We start from the raw sequence: 19,716 nt of genomic DNA, 5'->3' as shown, positions 1-19,716 counted from the left end.
TGGGAGCAAAGACAGAGGCTGGGCAGAGGCAGAAACTTCATAAATGAACTTTCCCACAACCCTTTAAAAATCTGCCTGCCCCAGTGTGGGAGGGGAACCGCAGTGGGAAGGGTGGGGGCCAGGCCCTGCAGGAAGGGCTGAGAAGGCACGACAGGCTGGAGCACGCTCCTTGAACCCATGTCTGGGGCTTCACAAAATACATTAAAGCATAAAGCATGATTTCTTTATTGTTCATGTCCTGGCTCTACTGCTGTTGATTTTCAAGGTGCCTTTTACATTGTTTTCCACCGCAGTGACAGCCATGGAGGATCAAGGCATTACACTGAATATTTAAAACCAAACCACTTTATAAGTTCCAATTTCTGTACTGTTTACTCCAACACAGACTCTTTAAAAACCTGCCAGATACTGAAGTGATTAGGAGATCAAGGTCACCAAACACTCATTTTTAGGGTAAATATGCTGCATTTTAAACAGTTGCTTTAGTGCCCTCCTCCTCTTTCTCTGTGCTCAGCAGAGCAATCCACTTGAAGCACAGAGCACAGCTTTGGAAGGGCACTTCAGGTCCATCTGTCTCCAGGAACATCAGACTTGGAAGAGGTAGCAAAGAATATGATGAGACCAGAGATTACCTTTCCATCACAGAATGTGTTTCAGAGCTCCCTGTCTCCAGCAAAATCTAACCTGCCAGCTGTGATTTGCTCTTCTCTCCATCAGGAAGCATTCCTGAAAATCCCTGTGATAAGGTGCCACCTGAAAAGCTGTCTCTAACAAGTGCTACAGGATAAAATGCCCCATCCAGTAACTTCTACTGACACTACTTTAGTGCTTTTGTTCTTCCAGTATAATTTCTAAGTCTCAACCTCATTAATATGCCATCACTCCTGGAAGCTGAGAATTTGTTCAGGGTCCAAGCTGTTTTTCTTTCTCCCCAGAGAATTTTCCAGATTGGTGTTCTACTAGTATGTTCTTTCCTTTGCATTTTCAATATAAGACTAAAATGCTTCTGGCTCTGTATGCATATGTAAGTCAGGACAGAGCAATCCATTGTTATTTGGACCTCTGGCGGTATATATTTACAGTTTGTTTGACCTCAAAGGAAATTATGAGTGTTTGGCTGGAATAGTTGACGTTTAGTTGGGTTGCTTAGCTGTGGCTCTTAAAAGCTGATCAAAAAAAATGAAGCATATACAAGTCTTAAAAACCTCTTAGCCCATCTTATAGAAATTTGAAGCTTTGATCAAAATATGGAAAAAATTCTGCCAATGTATAAGGATAAGTAAATGCATTTTTCCTTATGAGCCAGATTTGGAGAAATATTTGCATGTCTAAGGAAGTTTTTTTCCCATTCATCATTATTTGATTTAGGAATTTTGGAATATTTGCACTTTTACATGTCTTGAAAGTCTAAACCTTTTCACCAGTAAGTTTGAATAGTCTAAATCTTGCTCAAAGATATTCAGAAAGTGGAGATCAGAGTAGAGAAACTACAAAGCCTGTGAGTGATCCTCTTCTTAGATGTTGTGTTACTACAGCAAAATAGTCTTGGTTGATGATTGCTGAATCTAGATGTTTGTGTGATAGAAATGAATTATTTAGTTAAAGTTGTTAACAGAGTAGTAGGAGAAACATTACAAAATTCACCCAGCTTGAATCATGATAAACTTGTTTTTTTCTCAGGATTGAAGGTGGTTTTCTAAGTGGTCTTCATCTCTAACAGATACATCGTTTTGATTTACTATATCCCTCAGGGAACAACTATTTTATTTTTAACCAAAATGCAGTTTAAAATATGAGCATAGTTAGATTCAAAAACTAGTGTTTGCTTGGCTCAAAGAAGGGTGAAACTGTAACTCACAGAAAAGAAACATCAGACACTTTACCTGAACTCCCTTCTCCTTTCCTCCCTGCTTGATATTTGAGATGAGCTCCTCAGCTGCTGGAGAAGGCCACCTTCCACTGGCTTCTGAAGTACTGCCAGTGTAGGCTTCTCCCTCTCCCCTGTAAGGCTGGGTAACTTGCTCTCCGTGTCAGAGATACCAGCTCTGATGTCTTTCAGCAGAGTGGATTTGTATTGGTTGTTGTGAGAGTGTCCTTTGACCATCCAGTTTGGTAGGTCAGCTAAGCTGAGGGAGCTCTACAAGATCTAAAGATCTTACATTGCTTTGGAGGTGACATCCATGATTTTGAAGAATGCGCAAAGTGGTCACTATACTGTTTTGTTTGAAATGTGTTCTCTGACCAGCAAATGTATCTCTGAATATTGGAGTACTTAAAGACTCACAGATAGGGGTAGGGGCTGGTGGTGGCTGCCAGTTTTTAGGTGGCTCAGCTCCCTGACTCAGCTCATGGTGTGAGGAGGAGGGAAGGGCACTGGGAGGAGGGAGGAGTTGGGGTGACAGGGGGACTACACGCTGTGCTCAGCTGACAGACAGGTCTCATATGGCAGCACCAGGCTGTGATGAGATGCTGGCAGGGGTCTGCAAGCACCACAGCAGAATTAGCACAGCAGAGCCAGAAAGCCAGAGATGTGAAACAAGTTATGAGCCTGATCAAACACCCTGACCCTTTGTGAAGACCATGTCCAGCCAAAGCTATTAAAGGCATTACTGCGTTTGCTCAAATGCAGAGTGTGTTCCCTTTTCTCCACAGTCGAGATCTGAAAATACCAAGTTGACTAAAATTCATGGGCTGTAACTGATTTCTCTCCTTTAAGAGTAAAAAATTTGCATCCTTTTTTGGACTTCCTTAATGGAGTGCATCTATCATTGCTATGTGTCTGCAAACCCCGAGCATGATGGATATCAATTCCTGGACTCTGCTGTTCCATGGCTAATATATAAATAAAAATATAACTCCTGTATCAGAGGAATGGGGTTTGGTTTTTTTCCTGACTATGTATTTACAGCTTCAAACATTGCTTGATTTGTGGAGCAATAAATTTAATACATTAGCTAGTGTATTATTTTTTTAATTATTTATTTGTAGATGATTTCAATTTAAAATGAGATTTTCAGGTAACAAGGTAGGCAAACATTTTTAACAATGCCATGATATAAATTGCTGTAGGTGACAGATCCCTACAAAAATTATTACAGGCAGATTCGCAATGCAAAAAAATTATTTATGTGGCAGCAAGCAGAAAGACAAATTGCTCAGAGACTGTGTACATGCTCTTCTATAATTGCTCATAAATTATTATGGTTCATGTTAAAATGCATCTAGACTCCCTAGACAACTAGATTTATTTAAAATAAGAATAATGGGAAATTACCAGGAAATATTGGGGAAGGAGATGCAGTACACACTATGGGTGATTGCTAACACAGAAGTGCAGTAACTTATTGTCAGCCAACTTAATCTATAATTTGCTTAATAATTTTGAAACCTTCATTTTCAGTTTCATTAGCCTGGATAGATAACTGGGATGGGCCCAGTGGGGCCCCACTGTGATTGACTGCTGCTGTGTTTCCCCGCCCATGAGGGACGCATCAGGACTCTCTCCTTCACCCATGCAGGGCTCTCGTGTACCTGAACACTTGCATGTTCTATGAAAGAGGATTGAATTTAGTCAGTTGGGTTAGAAGCTATGCTATCAGGGTGGGGGGACTGACAAATAGATGGGCAAACCTCTTTTTCTTTTGAAGCTGGGCTAAAAATGGGACAATGTTTTTCATGTACTCTCACTGCTCCAAATCTTAGAAAATATTTCAAATAATTATCTTTATTGGAAGTGTGTAAAATACACCCACAATGGATAGGATTTAATTTGAATGAGCTTTCAGTCAGGCACTTATTAAGGATCAGCTGATTATTGGGTAGCAGAGAAAAAATGTATATATATTTATTATATAAGTGTCTCTCTTTGATGCCATTATTTTTCTCTTCTTACCACCCTGATTATATTACATATTGAGAGCCAGCCCAACAAAAATGACAGGAAACTTTGTTCTGGATAATGGAGTGCTAAACTCCACCTAAGCAGCTCTAGTCATTTGTAACGACAGCTTGGAGAATACTCCAAACGAATCTAACAATGCTCACACTCCAGTGACTGACAGCGTGGCAAGAGGAAATATTTCAGCTTCCATGTGAGCGCAGGGAGCCTGACCTAGATTTTAGCCTCTACAGCTTTGTAAGAGGAAACGTTCTTGACTGTGTATTTAACAAGAAAAAAAAGAACAAGGGGAAGAAGTCGTCTCCTGTTTGATTAGTCTTTCTTCAATAATTAAGATTTAGTCAAGGCGCTCTGTGAGACTTCTCCCCTCCGCAGATGTCATCAACCCTATAATGAATGGTTACTCTGTTCCCTGTGTGCTCTCCTCTCCGTAATTACCACCTCCTGGCATGCTGCGGGGAGTGAGCTGCTGCCGGGGAGCAGGCGGTGCAGGCAGGGGCGATGGGCAGGCAGCCTGCCTGCGCCTTCCCCCTCTGCTGTGCTCGCTCTGTTGGGGTCAGCCTCACTGCTGGCTGCCAAAATTCTTCCATTCAGATACTGTTAATGGAAAAAAGATCTCTAGTGTAAAACTCCTTTTCTTTCTTTTCTTCTTTGAGATGCGGGTGTGGGTCTGTGGTTAGGTCACCATGCCCGCTGCCTCGACTGGTGCACTGGCAGTGGCCAGCAGTGCCCTGGCCCCACAGCCTCCCTCTCCACTGGGGCAGCTGGAGAAGGGTTTTAGCCACTCTGATGACCCGGCTGTAAATTTCTATTCAGGTGTCTTTCATCTATTCCGCTGTGCTTTATATACTCCAGCAGTTGTGATTTTGAAAATAAAATAGTAAAGAAGTGCACGCTAGAAGGGAGAAGAAATTTTCAAGTGGAAGATGAAGGAGATTGAATGACACTGAAGGATGCTTAGTGTTCATTTGAGCTGTGCTTTGACAAGTTGTTTGGTGTGAATGTGGGAGAAATTTGTTGGAAGCAGAGGCATTTCAGCTTCCAAAGCTGGATTTCCATATTGGGTCAGTACCTAACTCCATAGCTCTTCCTAATTGTGACTCTGCTTTGTGAAATAAATGAAAAACTGGCACCTTTCTGCTTGACCCACAAGCTTTCTATGTGTCTGTGAATGACAGTTACTCTTTACTGTGGTTTAACTTTGCTGAACCATCACAGGTTCAAAAGTGTTAGATGACATGACAGGATTAGATTGACAGAAGATTGACAGAATTAATTAGATTGGCTGAATTAGTTTGGATCTAAATTCCAGTTCTGGGCACCCCTATTCATTTCAGCTTATGCCCCTGCTTAGACTTTTGTGACTTTGCTAAAGCACAGGAGGAGGGGTGCCTTTGAGAATACCTATACGTCCTGGAGAACAGGGATGAGCCATCTGGAGAGCTCAGCTTTGCCTTTCGCATCCCCTGCTGAGAGAAGGCAGCTGTAAGCTCTGTACTGCTCCTTAACTGTAAACTCACACCAGCCTAAAGAGCAGGGCTTAAAAAAAGCACAGAGCTTTTGTGAGGAAGCTCTGTATGGAGTACATTGATACCCGCTCAATGTAAAAGCCCTCAAAGCCACCTGTATAAAATAATTAATGATGTCAGAACCAGGCTTTAATGTAAAAGTAGACTGAATGTGTTTGTAGGACTGGGAGAGTTGGGTTCTTTTTCCAGCTCTGCTGCTGGTTGCCTGGGTCTGTATAACAGCAGTGCAGAGAGGTGAATGCAGTGTTTCATGGGCTCCTGGCAAGAGAGCATTTGAGTTACAGTGTGTGGCTTTGGTCATGGTGAAGGATGTTATAAACCTGGAGGGCATGCACTGAGAACAAATACGTCGGTACGTGATTTTCAAGTAATGATTATCCAAATTTGTCCTGTTCGGTGTGGCACTAAGCTATGAGAGGGAGAACACGGAGGAAGAAGTGATGCTGCAGCAGTGAAGAAAAGGAAAGTCAGTAAATTGCTACTGGCCTTTCATTTTATGTTATTAACAGTAGCTGTTAAAAGCAAGAAGCAATGAATTTTAATTTAAATCAGCAGGATGTTTTTGGCAAAATGAGAATGGAAAAGAAAATGGAAGTTAACCGAAACTGTGTGTACATAACTTCAGGTGAATGTCTTGGTTTGGGGGCTTTTTTTGTTGAAGAAATCTGTTGGCACAACCAGCTGCTGTGTTTGCGTTTGCCTGTGGGGTGGGTGGCAGGAGCAGGTAGCCCGAACCACACCACTTGAGGTAAAGGTATTGTACGATCTCCCTTCGCCTGTCAATACCCCCCTGACAGTAGACATATTAAAAGTATAGTTTGGAGTAATGGGTTTCCTTTCGCTCTTGAGCTTATGTTAGTTTTACAAGTAAAGTTTGTTTTGCAACAAGATGTTACCTGGAAGTTTATGTATTAGAAATGTAGGAAAGAGGTCAGTGTCAGTGGGTTTAAAATACGGTTCAGTTGCATGGTTCATGTGGTCGCAGTACAATTAAAGCTGATTCACTGCAACGGGAAAAGTAAAACCTTCCATTTATCACAGTTAGTTTTGAAGGATTCAAGAGAAGCCTGAAAAAATGGTAGGTATAATTTAAAGGCTGTAAAAGCCACTAAAAAGCAAAACTGGATCAGATATTCCACCACATGTAGGAATTTTGGCTCACTAGGTTTGTTTAGGAAGTAAATAAAATCACTTAATGAGTGAATCCTATTAAAGATGTCTATGAAATGGAGAGTGTATGAGAATATCTAACACTTAGAATTTGAGAATTGATACTGTAAATGCAGAAGAGGCAACTTGAACCTTACTTGGTTGAATTTGAGGTAGCTATGTCAAGGGTAAAGATGTTCCACTTACATGTAGCAAGATATGATCAATAAATTCTAAAAACTACACATTTCATCGGGTCTATTAATTTTAGGTAGTGTGTTTGCCTATTGATATATGCCTTTGTAGTCTTTTTCTTTGGTCATATTCTTGGTTGACTTTCAGGCTTACAGTTTTTCCAGCATTAAAAAAAGATTGAATTTAAAAGTCTCTGATATGTTACATGTTGGTATGTATGCATGTTCTAGGATTATATTGTAACTAAATGATTTAAAATAATGGGAGAAAATTTTTTAGGGAAAAATAATCTTTTATTAAACTGGCTGACATATGTTCATTTTTAAAGTGAAGGATCAAGAAAACTGTTTCAAAAGTTTTTGCTGAACAGAACATCAAAAGATCCCTTTTCATATTTCTACAATTCCTGTATTAAGCTTGATTGCATAGGTAGCATGTTGTAATTGTATCCTGTTGTATATGATAAATATCTCTACAGTTTGAGTAGGCTGTAGGGAAAAAAAAAGCTATGTGGAACTGCCTTGGAAAGAAAATGATAAATTGCGTATCTGTTAGTTGTTTTTTTTATGTATTGTAATTAGCAGAGGTGGATGGAAAAGTTTTGAGGGAAAAGATTGGGATCAGATGGCAATGTACATTTTCCTCCAACAAGGAATTAAAGAATTCAAAACTGGTTTACAGGGGCAAGTAGTTAAGGTGAAAACACTTGGTTTATTTATTAAAGAATTAGTGTTTTGGGGATATAAAAGTAATGATATTCTAAAGAAATGGGATTGAGCAGGCCCAGTGTGCTCTATTTATTGCCTGCACATTTGCATTTACATTTACATGTAACTAGAAAAGGTGTATAAAACCCTTTAATTGGCAGTAGCTGCTTCATGTTTTCACATTGCTATAAAACAAAGGTTCTTTTCTTTTAATTGCATTTCACAAGCTGCCTTTCACTATCTTGAAAAATTATATCTGTATCTAATATTTCTTTATTATTGTTTTGCTTTCAGTTGATGGTTGCATTGACTGGTCAGTGGATCTCAAGACATACATGGCTTTGGCAGGTGAACCAGTCCGAGTGAAATGTGCCCTTTTCTACAGCTATATCAGAACTAATTATAGCATGGCCCAAAGCACAGGTCTTAGGCTTATGTGGTACAAAAACAAAGGAGATTTAGAAGAACCCATTATATTTTCTGAAGTTAGGATGAGCAAGGATGAAGATTCAATATGGTTTCACTCGGTTGAGTTGCAAGACAGTGGTTTCTACACATGTGTTCTAAGGTGGGTATTGTGTTAAAGTCTAACTAAGAATGCATAGATTGTCTTGGTTAAAAAAAAATGTTTAAATTTAGCTCTCAGGATTGAGATATTCTTCCAGTTAATATATACTCATTTTTATTGTCATAATTGTATGTCACATGATGCTTTGTCTCAAAATTCGTTTCCCTAGTAATTGTAGCTACCTCTTCCAATAGCTGTAATTAAACATGTGCTTTCACTTAATTTCTTCTCTTTTTAAGTCCAACATTTGCAAATTCTCAATTTGCCATAAACCTTCAGAACTGGATACTTCTTAAATCATGATGTGTTTTGGTTAAGTAATGCTCTTTTTCAAGTCCTCTGAGTTATTCAAGAGTTAGACACAGTTTGAATATCTAATGGGGTTAGGCCATGGGGAGTTACAGTTCTGTCTGGCTTTGGAGAAATGTTTATTTTAATATACGGTTATGATTTGTTATAAATTTAAGCAGACCTTGTTTGGTAAGGCACTGAAATGCATGTCTCAGAAGTATTTTGGAACTGTTGGATGAGCCTTAAATTAAGCATGTGCTGGAGCTCGTGATTTCCATCATGTGGCAGTTGATGTCAGCTCTATGCTTAAAATGAGAGGATAAAAAAGGAGGACTCTTTAAGAATGAATGAATAAATATTCCTTAAATGATCCAGTTTTGAATTAAAAGGACTTTATGGATACTTTATATCAGTTTTAAACTATTTAGTTTCAGAGAAGAAAGCTTGCTTCATCCTTGTCTGCTGTTCCATACTGCAATTATACACAAGTCTGATGAATTTAATATCAAATATTTGAAGCAAAGTAACAGCACTGTTCAGAGCCCAGAATTTGCTCTCTCTCTGTCTCTGCTGTCTTGCTGCCTTGTCTTAGCTGCCTCAGTCCATTTTGATCCCGAAGAACACTACTAAAATCAAAAGCTGTGCTGTGGTGCATGGTGGTTTGTACTGAGGACTAATGCCCAGTTTAAGTATCAGATGCATCTGCCAAACTCAGTATTAAGTCTGTGTCGCAGCCTTTGGAGTTAATTATTCTTTTATTAGCTGCTCTGTCACAGATTTGGTGTAATGTGAACTTCACAATCTTGAAATGTTACAGGAAGATATTGATTTACATATTTCAGGGGAGCTATACTTTTCTCATATGAAATCACTGTGAAATTGTGATAATCAAATTACTAGTTTAATACTCTAAAAATTTTAATGTGAATACTATGTAAACAATGAAGTATTGGTGTTGGATCAAATTCTGGGACATACTGGGAAATTTCAAAACTCTGCTCATTTACATGATAAAGTAGTTTTGGTAACAAATGGGTGAGTTCTTAAATAATTCATGCATTCTCCTCATTTTCAGATGAAAACTGTATGGCATGCTTCTTGGAAGGCATTACAGAGCAATAAGATTTTCCTTGTCAATTACAGTTTTCATGCTTTGGCTAGAACTTTCTTATATAATTACAGATATTTTTGCCTTTTTCAGATTTATGTTGAAGTGCAGAATATTATATATGGTGGTTATACCTAAAAGACTGTATTTCTTCCTTAAGTGAATTAATTTTTTCCAAAAATTTGGTAATGTATCTTTGCTGTTATTGTTTATGAAATCATAGGCAGCTTAAAATAGCTGAGGACATAGCAATTTATTTTAATTTCATTAAAATTGGGCTAGATATAATGTTCTGAAATATGATCACACTTTTGTGGTAGACTATCCACACCATTAACTGTGTACTTTCAGCTTTGTTAATCCTTTTTTTTTTTTTTGAGGGTGATAAACAGATGTTTGTGTTTTAGTCATTAGCCAGAATCACCTGCTTTGTGAGAATTAAGAGGTCACAAATGAGAGCAGTAATTCTAGAATATGATTTTATTTTCTAGAAGCATTAACAATTTCTGTTACAAATGCCTTCTTTTGTAGATTGAATGGATAGAGAGTGATAGAGAGAACTCAGTGCAGTGGAAATGAAGAGGTGACCGTGTCCATCAGTGTGCAACACTGGGTTTAGGGTTGAATGCATAAGTGCTTTGGTTTGGTAGCTGAATTCAAAAAAACTGGGGAGGAAAATGCTTTTGATTCAAGATAAATGTAAAACTTTTGAAGTTTTTCTCAACAAAGAAGTTTTCATTTAGGTTCTCCAAGGGAAAATCAGAAGCAAATCAAATCTAAGTTGATGACTTTCTAGCCACTCCCCAAGGACGTGGGAAACCTTGGTGCAATTCCCTTTGCTGCCCAAAGGGTGAAAACCCACGTTTGTGTGTCCCAGTGGGCAGGTTGTGCTGCGTTCAGCCACTTCAAGCCTCTTGTTGTAGAACTGTTCTGTCTGAAATTCGTACTTGTCTATGCAAAAGGGCGCAAAGCAGTGAGATGCTTGGGTGTGATCCTAAGGCTAAGTGGGGGACGAGAAGTCCCTGTCCCATGAGAAGTTTATGGGTTGAAAGGAAGGACACACTTGAGCTGGGAACATCATCTCTGATAGAAGGGAACTAAACACCAAGGGGTTTTAGCAAGTCGTACATAAAGGATGTCACAGGCAATAGTGAGAGCTATGCTAATTCACTCTCCCCCAACTTGTTACTTTTTTCCCAGTCAAAACAATGTGTCAAATAAGCAAACTGTATGGGGAAAAATGACAACTACACATTTCACTGAATTTCCTATTTGTTGAAAACGTTCTTCACAATTCTAAAAAAAACCCATCCTGTTTTTCAAGAAGCTGCATTTTCTGGTTGCTCATGGGTGCTTGTAGGATCAAGGCATGAGTATCTTTGAAGCAGTTGGAAGGAATTCTTCAGAAGCTGCTTCAAATGGGTGGGTATGAGCAGGTGAAGGATAGACTGATATGACAGTGATTCGGAGATGGGTAAAAGTTAAATGTGTCAGTGAATTCTTTCTTGTACAGAATTGTCATTTCAATATTCATAATGTCTATTTTATAAACGAACCGATAATACTGAATAAAATTAAGGAATATTAAAGCAGCCTTAATGAAAGAGATTGCTTCTCCAGGCTGAAGAGGTCTGATACCATAATTTAAATATTGCCTCTCCTTTATTAACCACTTAGACATTGTTCCATAGGCAGGTGTGGGGGTGTGTGTATAATAGGAGGAAATTATTGTTGCATTAAAACTTACTTCTTTCTTTTCACAGTACATTTTGATGTTGAGCTGAAACTCAGATGCAACCCAAAGTGTAGTATTTTTCTCCAGTGTTAAGAATGGCTGTAATGTATTAAGGGGTCCTGATTTAAGAGTGCAGGGTTGAGCTGCATTAGTTAATCCATGTGAATTCCATGGATCTGCTTTGTTCTTGGGTACCTTTTCTGTTACAAATCAGGGATATTACTATATGAAGATCCAGTGACATCCAAAAGGGATCCTGACTAATAGATAGATGTGTGTTTCATTACAGTTCCCAGATAAATGCTGGGACATTTTTGTATTGTGACTTTACTGCCCAATATGACAATGCTGTGTTCTGGAGGTCTCTTTGCAGTACAGGCCCTGGATATGCCCTTAATCTTCCAGTACCCACCAGTGCTACTTTCAGATAAAGCTGTCAGCATTTCTATTACAGAGATTTGATATTCCGGGATTTTCACATCAGCACTCTGGATCATCTTCACTGAAGGAATCAGAGATGAGAGCACCAAAACCAAACACAGAAACTAAAACAAATCTAAATGCATAGGGTGGACCTAAAGTTCTGAGTACGGAAGACAGTCATTTGCCAGATCCTGTGCTGCCTTTGCTCTCTGAACAAGTGTTTTTCTGTGTTAAAAGCCTCTGATTTTTAAAGAGGGAACAAGAACTGGGCCTACACAGATCTTCTTAACCTGGTGAAAAAAGAGAAGATGAGCTAGGGAACAAATCTCAGCAAAGTTTAGCTGTACCTTTGCCCTCAGCAAGGGGCTCCTTCAGCAAGGGAGCCCTTTCTTCTAACTGCGCCCAGCTCTGAAATATACTGAAGGTACTGAATAAATGCTTTATGAGTAAGATCAGTAAAACATTAGTGCATATTTGCTGTTAATTAACTGCTGGTGAAATAAAATAACTTAGTTCCATAATGTGAATCAGGAGGGTAGAAAGTCTGGGCCTTGAGAGGGTCCAGGTAAAGCGGGAGGTGGAGGTTTGTGGTCGCCAGATTGGCTGAGAGCGCTACACCTCGATTTTTATACAGGGTGCAGAATAACAAGGGAGTGAAGGCCTTGAATGCCTATGAGGCAATAAGCCTGCAGATCTTTAATACCAGGATTTGATGCCAGAGAACTGCCAACAAACCAAGTTAGGAAATCTGCGTATCCTTTTTCCCTTACTTTGTCCCTGTCTTCACAGTTCTTAATGGAGAGCAGCATTGCTATGGACATGCACAGAAGAATCAAGCCTTTGCCGAGTCATTGGTGAAATACTGAGATATTACTTTCTGAGCAGTAATAAAATAGACTGATAGTAGATTGTAAGCCTTCTGGCTTCTGAATGTCTGTGGAGTGCATGACCAGCAAATCAAAATCAGACTTAGACAGCCTGGAGGGTCTGTCAGTAAAACTTTGTTTGCAACATAACCTTTGTGCTCTCACTTCAGTGGGTGTTAGGTGGAGCTGAGGAACTTGTTTCAAATGCCTACAACCTGGACTGTAGTTTTTTTCACCCATCATCCCAGGAGAAGTTGCACCTCTTTCCTGAGTGCTGAAAGTCTGGCTTCCAGGAGAAAGGAAAGAAGAGGTTTTTTGAGGTCCAAACAGATACGAAACAGAAAAGTTGTACTAAATCATGATGTGAAAATGTGTAGCGATAAGGTCGCTTTCTCTGCAGCCATCTCTCATGGTTCTTACAACTTGTGTTTTAATACAGTCATTCATTTTGTTGGCAATATCTTCTCATTGTTTCATTTTCAGGTGCTTTGGCTTTATTCAGTGCTCAACTGTTCATGACAAAGGTGATTTTGTATCTCAAATACCTTTGAATGTAGTGTTGTAATTCCAGTTTAGTCATAGAATACCTCCTTCATATGCTTCACTGGCAAGTGCTTTTTTTTCCCCATAGACTTACTCTGAAAAGATCCAAAGTTGATACTTTCTAGTGAGCCAGTGTCTTCAATCCTTGGCTATGCAACAGGAGCACATCTAAGTAGCTGATGGATTACACATCTCATAGTTACCCCTCAGACTTGCACACTAGTACATGATCAGCGTTCATGGCTACACTGTCCCTGGCATGGCTGTAGAAGCCAGCTAAATTTCACAATTAGAGCAAGTGCATGGATTCAGCATGACATAGTCATCCCAGGCTCTGTATGACACTAACATTAAATGTCACGCATTAAAAGTGTGTGACATTTCTCACATTAAAAGTGACTGATTCTGTATAAACAAAATCCCTGTGATATATGGTATTCAATACTTGAATACAGTGTTAGAGCAGATATAATATAAAGTCAGTATGATTCATGATAAAATAAAATTTAACTTACTGAGATATAATGTTTTGGCATTATCAAAATGCAGAGGAAAGTAGAATCAAAATGCTTCTACTTTTCTATCTAAAATTGTGTAAAATCTGATGGTGCTTCTGCAAATCATTTTGATGACATTGTCTTTATTGAGAGAAATCAGCTCTATCTGTTCTTTTGACACACTCGCAGAAAAACAAAGATTTGTTTCTTTTCCCTGGTGATATGCATATTTTTGCTCACTCACCATCCTTCTCTAAAGCTTTAAAAGAGAAAATATCTATCCTCTGTCTTTCTGAAGCCTGTGTTTACTGTTGATGAGAAGCTGCAGGAACAGTCAGGGCTTCAAGCAGAAATGCCCACATTGCTCTGTGGTTGGAGAGCATCCAGTGACTTCCCTGTTGCAGCAGCATGCACAAGAATAAGAATATTGTGTGTCTTTCCATTTTCCTAATAGTAAAATCCCAGCTTTAGATACCTTTAAAACGACTGACATTACTTTCTAGTCCCTATGGTTTGGCATAGCGAAAGCTCCATGTGCTGCAGTGCCTGCGGTGCCACTGGTCGCTTGTGGAAGAAGAGCCTTCACTGGTGGGCTTCAAACTTTGCCTGCCGGAGAGGAGGGGTGCAAAGTGAAGTGACTGCTTCCTCATGCAGTCAGCTTTGCATGCAGGAGACCTATTGCCGAGATGTTGTTCAGCCATCTCCTCTCCAACGTGACAAGGAGTTTTCATTTCCCTTTTTTTCTCCAAATAACAGTGGAGGAGAATGTGCTTACCCAGTTCCACTCCTGTTGAAGCCCACATCAAGCCTGCTGTAACTGTAATGTGTCAGTAGACGATGTTGTATGTGTCCTGTGAGTGGACAGGCAAATAGAAGGTTTCCTAAGGAAATCCGTCATGCCCAAAGTAGAAGGTGGCAGAACCACAGGGAGTTAAACTGGTAATTGGTAAGTGATCCTGGAGGATAATTTCTTCTTTTCAGGCACTTAAGGGAAGACACATCCAGGAGGACTCAGCTGCAGGACTCAAACAGCTCTCATTGCAAATTGGTATAAGGACATTCACTTCATGATTCTTCATGACAGCATTCCTTGTACACCTTATGAGATAATAATTGATCCACTGGCTTATGTGCTCGGTTGCCCATATTCAAACTGAGAGGGGCTTACTTTTCCTCATTGCATCTACAAAATAGGACTTACATGCATGAAGAAGGATGTACTCCACAGGTTGTACTCCCTGAGGCAACAAAATCAGTGAGGTTTAGCAGTGCAGACAAGTCTGGTGAGTATCCTGAACACAACTTTTGTTTTGTGTGCTAGGTGTCTGATAAAAAAAAAGCTTAGAGGAGTAGATACGCTAATGTGTGGTTTGGAAGAAATAAAGGAGAAGGTGTTCAGTGCTATGAGAAACAGGGTATTACAAATACAGAATTATTGGAAGGGGATTTCTTGATATTTTCCTGGGAGCAGTTGTCCCTGTGCCTCAGATTTATGCCATTTGTAATGGGACTTTTCAGTAAGACTATAATTTAGCAGTAATACCCAGAGTTCTAATAGAGAATTATTAGGAAATAAATGAAAAGGGCTTACTCATTTGCAGTAGCAAACTTTAGGGCAACTTGCTGCCTTGTAATTCTTAAGGGCAAGGAAGAAATTTTCCCTGAGAGCAAACCAGCCAATTACAGGATTTCTTCTGCTGGAACAGGATGTACTGAAGCTGATAGAGACCAGATAGTTTATGAACTTAGGTGTGATATGCTGAGATAACTTGGTGTTCTTTTGGCTTCTGCATTTCTTCTGTGTTCTGTATTGTATTTTCATGTATTCGTTTCTAATAACTAATATTTTTGAAGACTTTCTTAAAAAACAAAACCAAGGAACACTGTTGACCTGTGTGATTCAACTTCAATGCTAGGAGGTTTTCTCTCTGTGCCTGAGTAGTCCCTGTTGAAATGACTGGTGATTTGTTTGGTTTTCAGTTGCTTCTGTCACAATGCAGAGGTCAGCAGGACCAGTGCATGTGTGTGTGAAGGCAACTAGAAAAGAAATAGCTCTTCCTGACCCATAACCATGTGCAAATCAGGCTGGCTGTCACTTAGTATTCTCAGAGAGACTTAAGCAACATGATACTAGAGATTATCCCTGAATTTTCAAATCACGGCCTTGCTGTTATGGGCTGTATCACTGTCTGTACTAGACACAGCCTGACATTTTTGTGTCACATTTCCCTCTTAATAAGGATGTTAGCTGAAGTCCAACTTTAATTTATACTTAGATCCTAAGCTTTGGTGAGAGAGACCCAACTGTGAGAAACTACCCCATTGCGAGATCTGAACATCTTTTCTTCTCTGTCCCAGTATGCAGGAAGCCTGAAAAATCCTTAAACAGGGCTAAACTCATGGTGAGGAGTACAGGTCTTGCTTTTAAGTTCCTCTGGTGAGAACTATATTCCTGATGGTTAACTTGAGGAGACATCCCTGGATATCTGTTTTTCAAGCTGTCATTAATGTGAGCCTTTTAAAATTACCTTTCAGTGACTGCTCAGGAGTTGTTTCTTTTGAATAGTGATGGTATAGCATTTCTTCATTGTCAGACATGGGCCTCTGGGACATCTAGTATGTTTTAGTCAAGCTCAAATTGTCATCTTGTTTCTAGTGAGTCTTGTATAGCGATCAAATCTTAGCAGAAAAGTAGTACAGAAAGAATAAAAATTCTTACAGAGTAATGGATTAGCTCAGCACAAATACTTTCTGTACTTGAAGGGAATGGGGCCTTGAATGTACCTCCATCTGGATTCTCAATGCAGGTCTCTGTTGGAGGATCAAAGAAAGTAAAGATGATGCAAGAACATTGGATTTGTAACATCATACTGTTTTAGCACTTCATTTTCTGAGATCATACATTCATGATGTTGTTTTCTTTTACCAGTAAAGCCTTGAAAACCAGTCAGACATTAAAGAAGAGGTAACATGGGATTAGGATTTCCCCTTATCGTGCATAGGAGTTGGTATTAGAATTACGGTTATAACAGCAATGAGTGAGCAGAATATAAGACAGGAATGTTTGAAATTGTGCCAAGGCCAGGTACCACACACACAAGCTGCAGAATCACTGCACCTCTTGGCCTACCGTTCAGGGAGCAACTACAGCAGTGCCAGCCATGTCTTGAATTGTTCCTCTTTGGGCATTGCTCTCTCACTTGACAAATTGATAAGAAGAAAAAACCCCAGAACACTGAAGGATCTGTGATTTGTAATCTCTGAGTGTGATTTACATCATAAGGCGGGAATTTGATCTTTTCCAGACAATGACCCCAAACATGTAGGAGTGGTGGTCACCGAGAAGTAAGTTAGCACTTGAATGAAACCTTGGAAGAGTAAGTAATAAACCATTTGTTTTTAGGAAAGATGTTACATCTATGTGATCTGAAAAAACCAATGATAATAAAGAACTCATTTTTCTTTAAGCAGATCACCAAACCATGACCTCCCTGATCAGAAAGAAACAAGCTCAGATATCAGTGAAACTTCTTGGTAACCGTTATGTGAAGTGTAAGATTTAGACAGGAATAAATTTCTAAAATTCTCATGAAGAGGAGAACAATCAAATGCTCAATTATGTCTGAAAGCTGATAACCTGGCACATTCTATAGCAGCTGGTAGTGGATCTGGTAGTACAGTAATTGCTGTGGACCTTCAGATGGACAAAGATGGTTGGTGGTGTAGTTATTGCTGTTATTGCTTTAACTCAGAACGAGCAAAGATGAATGTAAGGGTTGACCTATACAGTCCCGAAATCAGTATTTCAGTGAGCCAGTGAAAATGTCATTAAAACAACCAGACTGTTTAGGTACATTGGGAGGAATCTAAGTCTGAGCTGTGCTGTTCCCTGAGCACTACTTTGATAAATACACTTCCCAGTTTTTGGATCTACCACTATAGTCTTGGCTCTAAGACCAAAGTCTTACAATGTAATAAAAAGCTCAATACTTAATGAAAAATGAACGTACAAGAAAAAAAAAAATTGCAAATCCTCTTGTATAAAAATGCAATTCAAATTCAGGGATTTTTTTGATCTAGTAGATATAAAATACTCAACCACTTTGCTGCCTCCTTCCTCTTTATAGGAAAATTAATAAATGGGGGGAAAGATTCTGTGCATACTGGAGACAAGATTTTTTTTACTAGACTCTTTTAACAAACTACCCTCACTTAGCAGAAACACAAATGCCAAAAAAGTTTTTTCCAAAGTTGTGAATAATTCCTCTAATTTGAATTCAGCCTTAGGGCTGATGAATTGTCTTGAATCCAAAACAAGATGAAAAATAATTTAGGATTGACACTTCAATTTCAAATATCCTTCTTATTCATTTCTTTCTATTCTCCCTTTTTCCCTCTCGTTCTTGCTTCGAAGTCAAGCCAAACTCAGAGTTTAGCTTGCTTTTGTTTTGAGACCTGTCAAACTCCCTTGGTTTTCCCTGTGGTTTTCTATTGGATTCTAAGCTGGCTTCAGTTTGTGGTTCAGAGCCAGTTCCAGGTGGCCTGGGGATTACAAATGTCTTGCCATCAGAACAGAGGAAACTGCTTTGTGAACTCTGGCAAAGCTAAACCCTTCTTCACATTTCCAGTCGAGATAGTCCTTTGAAACAGGGAATTACAAATCTTAGTTTCAGTGTGAAAACATAATACAATTTTTTTTCTTTGTACAGTGGAGTGATTCTTTCTTTTCTTCCCTCTTCCTGTTCCCCATATGACCACTGTTACCTTCTATAGAAATGGAATCCATTGGAAATCAACTCCTCTGAAAATGAATGGTTTGGAAACCTTTCAGAAAAGACAAGTATTAGAAGACCCATTTTCAGACTCAAAGGCTTATTTCCTTTACATGTGGAAAATGGGCTGTCCACAGTCTGCCAGGTTCATTTTGGTTCCAGTTTTCTCTACTTTTATACAACTCTTCTTACCTGGCCTCACAATACTGAGATCACCACTGGAGGCGTTATGGCATCTTCCTCATCCACCTGGAAGATGCTTCCTTTTTATTCCTTTCAGCCACTTATTCTGACAGCAAAACCTGGGTTATCAGCTTTGCCATTGTTATCTATTGTTCTTCATGTGTTCCAGCTTTCCTCATTAAATATGGTCTTATAACCATTCCTGCCAGTCTGCAAACTGCTGGGAGCACTGACCTCCCCCACCAAGCTCCATGACCATGTACTGCAAACAAAAGTGGATACTCCTTTTTATAATTCATAGACCCCCTGTTTAGCTTTTAAAAGAAGAAAAGCAATAAATGTAGGATTCATGATAGCTAGTCTCCACACCTTTATTAAAAAAACATATTAAAAAAACCCCTTACCATAAACAATTAAATGCAGCTCATTAAGAAAAGCCCTTGTGGATACAGAGGTCCTGAAAACAATTGGAAAGAACTGGATCCCTCCCAGCACAGCAGCTCTAGGGGCTTCCTGAGGGACCTCTGTAGGTGTGTTCCCATCACCTCAGTGACCTGCATGGTGGCCAGCACCATAACATTCCTGTCTGTTTACCCAGGTGGTAAAAACAATGCTGTAGTGACCATCAGCTGCTTTGTGATCCCCTTCCTGAGTTCTCTCTCAAGCTGTCACCTTGTAGAGAGCCCCTTTATGCCCCAGACCCTGCAAGGGAGGGAAAACAGCATGTTCCCATGTGCCAATGAAACAAAATGCACGTTTTTCTGCAAATTACAGTTCAAATTACAAGGTTTTTTTCTGTGTAGGAAAATTTACAGGTTCATCTACTAATTCCCATATTGAATGAGCATGGTCAATTCCATGGCAATCTTCTGGTCAAACAAAGGGAATGTATGTTTTTAGGAAGCTCTGTCTCAGTATCTGAGCCAACAGAAAAATGGTAGCCATGGGAGTCTCCAAGAAAAAGTCAGCACAGACCCATCACCTGCTCAGAAGACTGAGCGATGAAATCCATTCCAGCCATGGGAACAGCTTGTCTAGCCCGGGGAGGAATGGCTCACATCTACAAACTTCGGCTCCCAGACTTCTGCCTCAAAATTGAGAAAAACAGTGAGGCTGATCAAACTGCTGCTTCCTTTTGCACGTGTTATCCTGAACTGACTACCTTAAAGAAAGGCTGCTGCTTCAGTCACTGGAACTCCTGCAGAAGTTGCCCTTTTCTGAATTACCAGCAGTAGCACTAACATGAGTGGCT

General features: G+C 39.5%; 1 protein-coding gene across 2 annotated transcripts in view; it reads left to right on the top strand.

Annotated features, from left to right (window-relative positions):
• The window catches only part of IL1RAPL2 (interleukin 1 receptor accessory protein like 2), a 392,967-nt gene that overhangs the window by 193,119 nt on the left and 180,132 nt on the right, over positions 1-19,716 (top strand). For both annotated transcript variants that reach the window (XM_074834976.1, XM_074834975.1), the window contains exon 3: positions 7,773-8,046. In XM_074834976.1, coding sequence (XP_074691077.1) covers positions 7,773-8,046 — 274 coding nt within the window. The remainder of the gene's footprint in view (positions 1-7,772; positions 8,047-19,716) is intronic.

The sequence above is a fragment of the Strix aluco genome, chromosome 10, assembly GCF_031877795.1.
Source record: "Strix aluco isolate bStrAlu1 chromosome 10, bStrAlu1.hap1, whole genome shotgun sequence".
Classification (NCBI taxonomy): Eukaryota; Metazoa; Chordata; class Aves; order Strigiformes; family Strigidae; genus Strix; species Strix aluco.
Note: the sequence above shows the minus strand (reverse complement) of the source record. Positions and strands in the feature narration are given on the sequence as shown.